The sequence below is a fragment of the Rhinoderma darwinii genome, chromosome 2 (genome assembly GCF_050947455.1).
Source record: "Rhinoderma darwinii isolate aRhiDar2 chromosome 2, aRhiDar2.hap1, whole genome shotgun sequence".
In the NCBI taxonomy this organism is placed as follows: Eukaryota; Metazoa; Chordata; class Amphibia; order Anura; family Rhinodermatidae; genus Rhinoderma; species Rhinoderma darwinii.
Genome location: NC_134688.1, coordinates 58,769,408 through 58,771,688, shown reverse-complemented (window position 1 = coordinate 58,771,688; position 2,281 = coordinate 58,769,408). Strand labels below are relative to the sequence as shown.

The following is a 2,281-nucleotide window of genomic DNA, read 5'->3' as shown; positions in this document are numbered from 1 at the left end:
CAGATAGATAGATGAGCTTGCCGTTTGGCATGTTGAGTTCACCATGTATTATATGTGGTTTTACATAGGACTACAGGTAATCCTACTAGTTTATTTTAATTGGTGCGCAAGAAACATGTCCACAAGCCACATAAGAAGTTCACTTTCAATCACAACATTTTACGTGTTACAGTATCCTGTGTGTTGAAATAATATTTACTCAAATTTCTTAGTGCGATGTGTGATGGCAAATAGGAACATTCTCTTGGGAGTGCGCTAATATTAATAAAGAACGGAGGTAAAAAGTCGCTTGTTCCTAAAAGTGCGCACTACTTTGATTACTAAAGAACCATTCATACCATATTTTTTTTTTGCGTTTTGCAGTTCACACGCAATAATTTATTTTAACCCATGGCCCAAAATTACCATAATAACCAGATTTTTACTTTAGGAAACAGACAATGATACAATTTATTTATCGGAAAAAAACTTTTTTTTATTTCTTTTACATAAATAAATAAATATTTGAATATACAGAAACCATACAGTAAAACATATATTATACAGACAGCAGATTTCCAGACATACAGTATTCAGAATTTGGCACATTGTGGGAATCTATTCGTTCAATGTTCTTCCTGATATACAACAGGAATCAAATACAGGTAATCTGCAGCCATTGCTGAGACATCTCAGATCTGAAGGCCTATCTTGAATCTAATACTTTTTTATTGTGTCATTTGTAACTGTTGAGTCCACAGTATTTGGGTCTAGTAGTTTATTTACAGATTGCCTCACACATACAAAAGGCTGAGTGCTTCAGAGTCTTTGTCTGGGTTCATGAGTTATGGACTTGGAGAAAGGTCCCTGTCTTCCTTTTCTGAAGATGAAGGTGACAGGACAAGGTCATCCTCATCCTCATCCTCCAGACACTTTGTGGATGGGAAGGATGAACATTTGCAGTTGTGGGGACTGCTCCTGTGTGAGCTGCTCTTTCCTTCCTTCTTGTGCTTTACTCGTCTGTTCTGGAACCAGATTTTCACCTGTTTTTCAGAGAGGTTCAGGTAAGTGGCGATTTCAATGCGCCTGAGTCTGGACAAATACATGTTGGATGCGAATTCTCTCTCCAGCTCCAAGAGCTGAGTGCTGGTGAATGCTGTGCGCATACGTTTACTGCTGGGTAACTGGCTGGAAGAACTGTCTGCAAAATGACAAAGAAGATAAATGGTCAGTAAATAGAAGAAAACATATCAATGTCCAACTTTAAATATAAAGACTTTTTCATTGCGCAGAGCCGATCTATAGACTCATTCAGGTGGTGGTGGCCAAGGAAAGTTTCTTAAAACTTGTCCTTATATCTGGTCTTTGAGCACGTACAACTGGTATAATGAAAAAGCAACTTTCAAAAACGTCATTGTCTATGAAATAAATATGGAGTTAAATATTGGAGCAACTTTTACGCATAAGGAATCTCATTGCATTTCTTGTAGTGAGAATCTTCAATGTCAGTTCAATGTTATGAAAATATAGAAAAAGTTTTAATGCCAACAGTAAATGCAAATTAACATGGATCAAGTTCAGGATCATCAGGACTTACCAACTGAGATGCAGTGGAATTGTCTTGGGTCTGGAACCGGGTAGGACGCCTGGTAAATGGTTGGAGCATGGGTCAGATTTAGGGCTGAAGATCCTGTGTGTTGCCTTCCAATAGCTGTTGGACAGTACTGGGAGCTGAAGGAGGAGAATGATGCCTTGAGGAGAGGGATGCCCGGTGGAGGCGCATGCAGCTGGGATGCTGTGACACACATGGAGCAGACACACAGCAGACCGGTTTTTCTTGAGTGGCAGGATCCAGCAGACAGTCCATGCAGAGGGTTTGCAGGATGCATTGCATATGGGAAAAGTGGAGGACTGTTCTCATCCTTCTTGTCGTTGGTTTCCCTCAGGATAAGGGAGTCCACTAGGAATGAGCGAGGCATGAGTGCAGCGTGTTGAGTCCAGTGTATGGGTGCAGGCTGGATAGTCAGTTCTCTGTCCCGTCTCCAGAGAGTGCTGTCTCCAAGCTGGGAAGTCTCCAGAGAGTGTTGAGTACGCATCGGGTGCTGGCCACTAGTGTGGTGCTGAAACTCCACTCCCTCGTCTTATATAGCGCTCCCTCCATGTGATGGCTACGACAGCGCACTCAATAGCCTTTTTGTGCCCTTTCTCTTGGCATTCCCTCTGCACGCTTCTTCATTATTTCACTTGTTAACTAAATGAACTGCATAATGTACTCTATTCTTGTCCACCCCACCCACGCCTT

At 41.6% G+C, this 2,281-nt stretch overlaps 1 protein-coding gene across 1 annotated transcript; it reads right to left on the bottom strand.

Annotated features, from left to right (window-relative positions):
- Window positions 1–551: 551 nt before the first annotated feature.
- Window positions 552–2,081, bottom strand: GSX1 (GS homeobox 1). Its single transcript, XM_075850019.1, has 2 exons — window positions 1,577–2,081; window positions 552–1,180 (listed from the first exon to the last, which is right to left on the bottom strand). Exons 1-2 carry the CDS (start codon window positions 2,073–2,075, stop codon window positions 825–827), a joined length of 855 nt encoding a protein of 284 aa, XP_075706134.1. The 5' UTR covers window positions 2,076–2,081; the 3' UTR covers window positions 552–824.
- Window positions 2,082–2,281: the final 200 nt, after the last annotated feature.

What these genes read in the sequence shown, in the direction of transcription:
- GSX1 (XM_075850019.1), bottom strand. Translation starts at nt 2,075, where the DNA reads ATGCGTACTCAACACTCTCTGGAGACTTCCCAGCTTGGAGACAGCACT. An exon ending in ATTCCACTGCATCTCAGTTG is followed by an intron (nt 1,181 to 1,576) that starts GTAAGTCCTGAT and finishes GTCATTTTGCAG; the next exon opens with ACAGTTCTTCCAGCCAGTTA.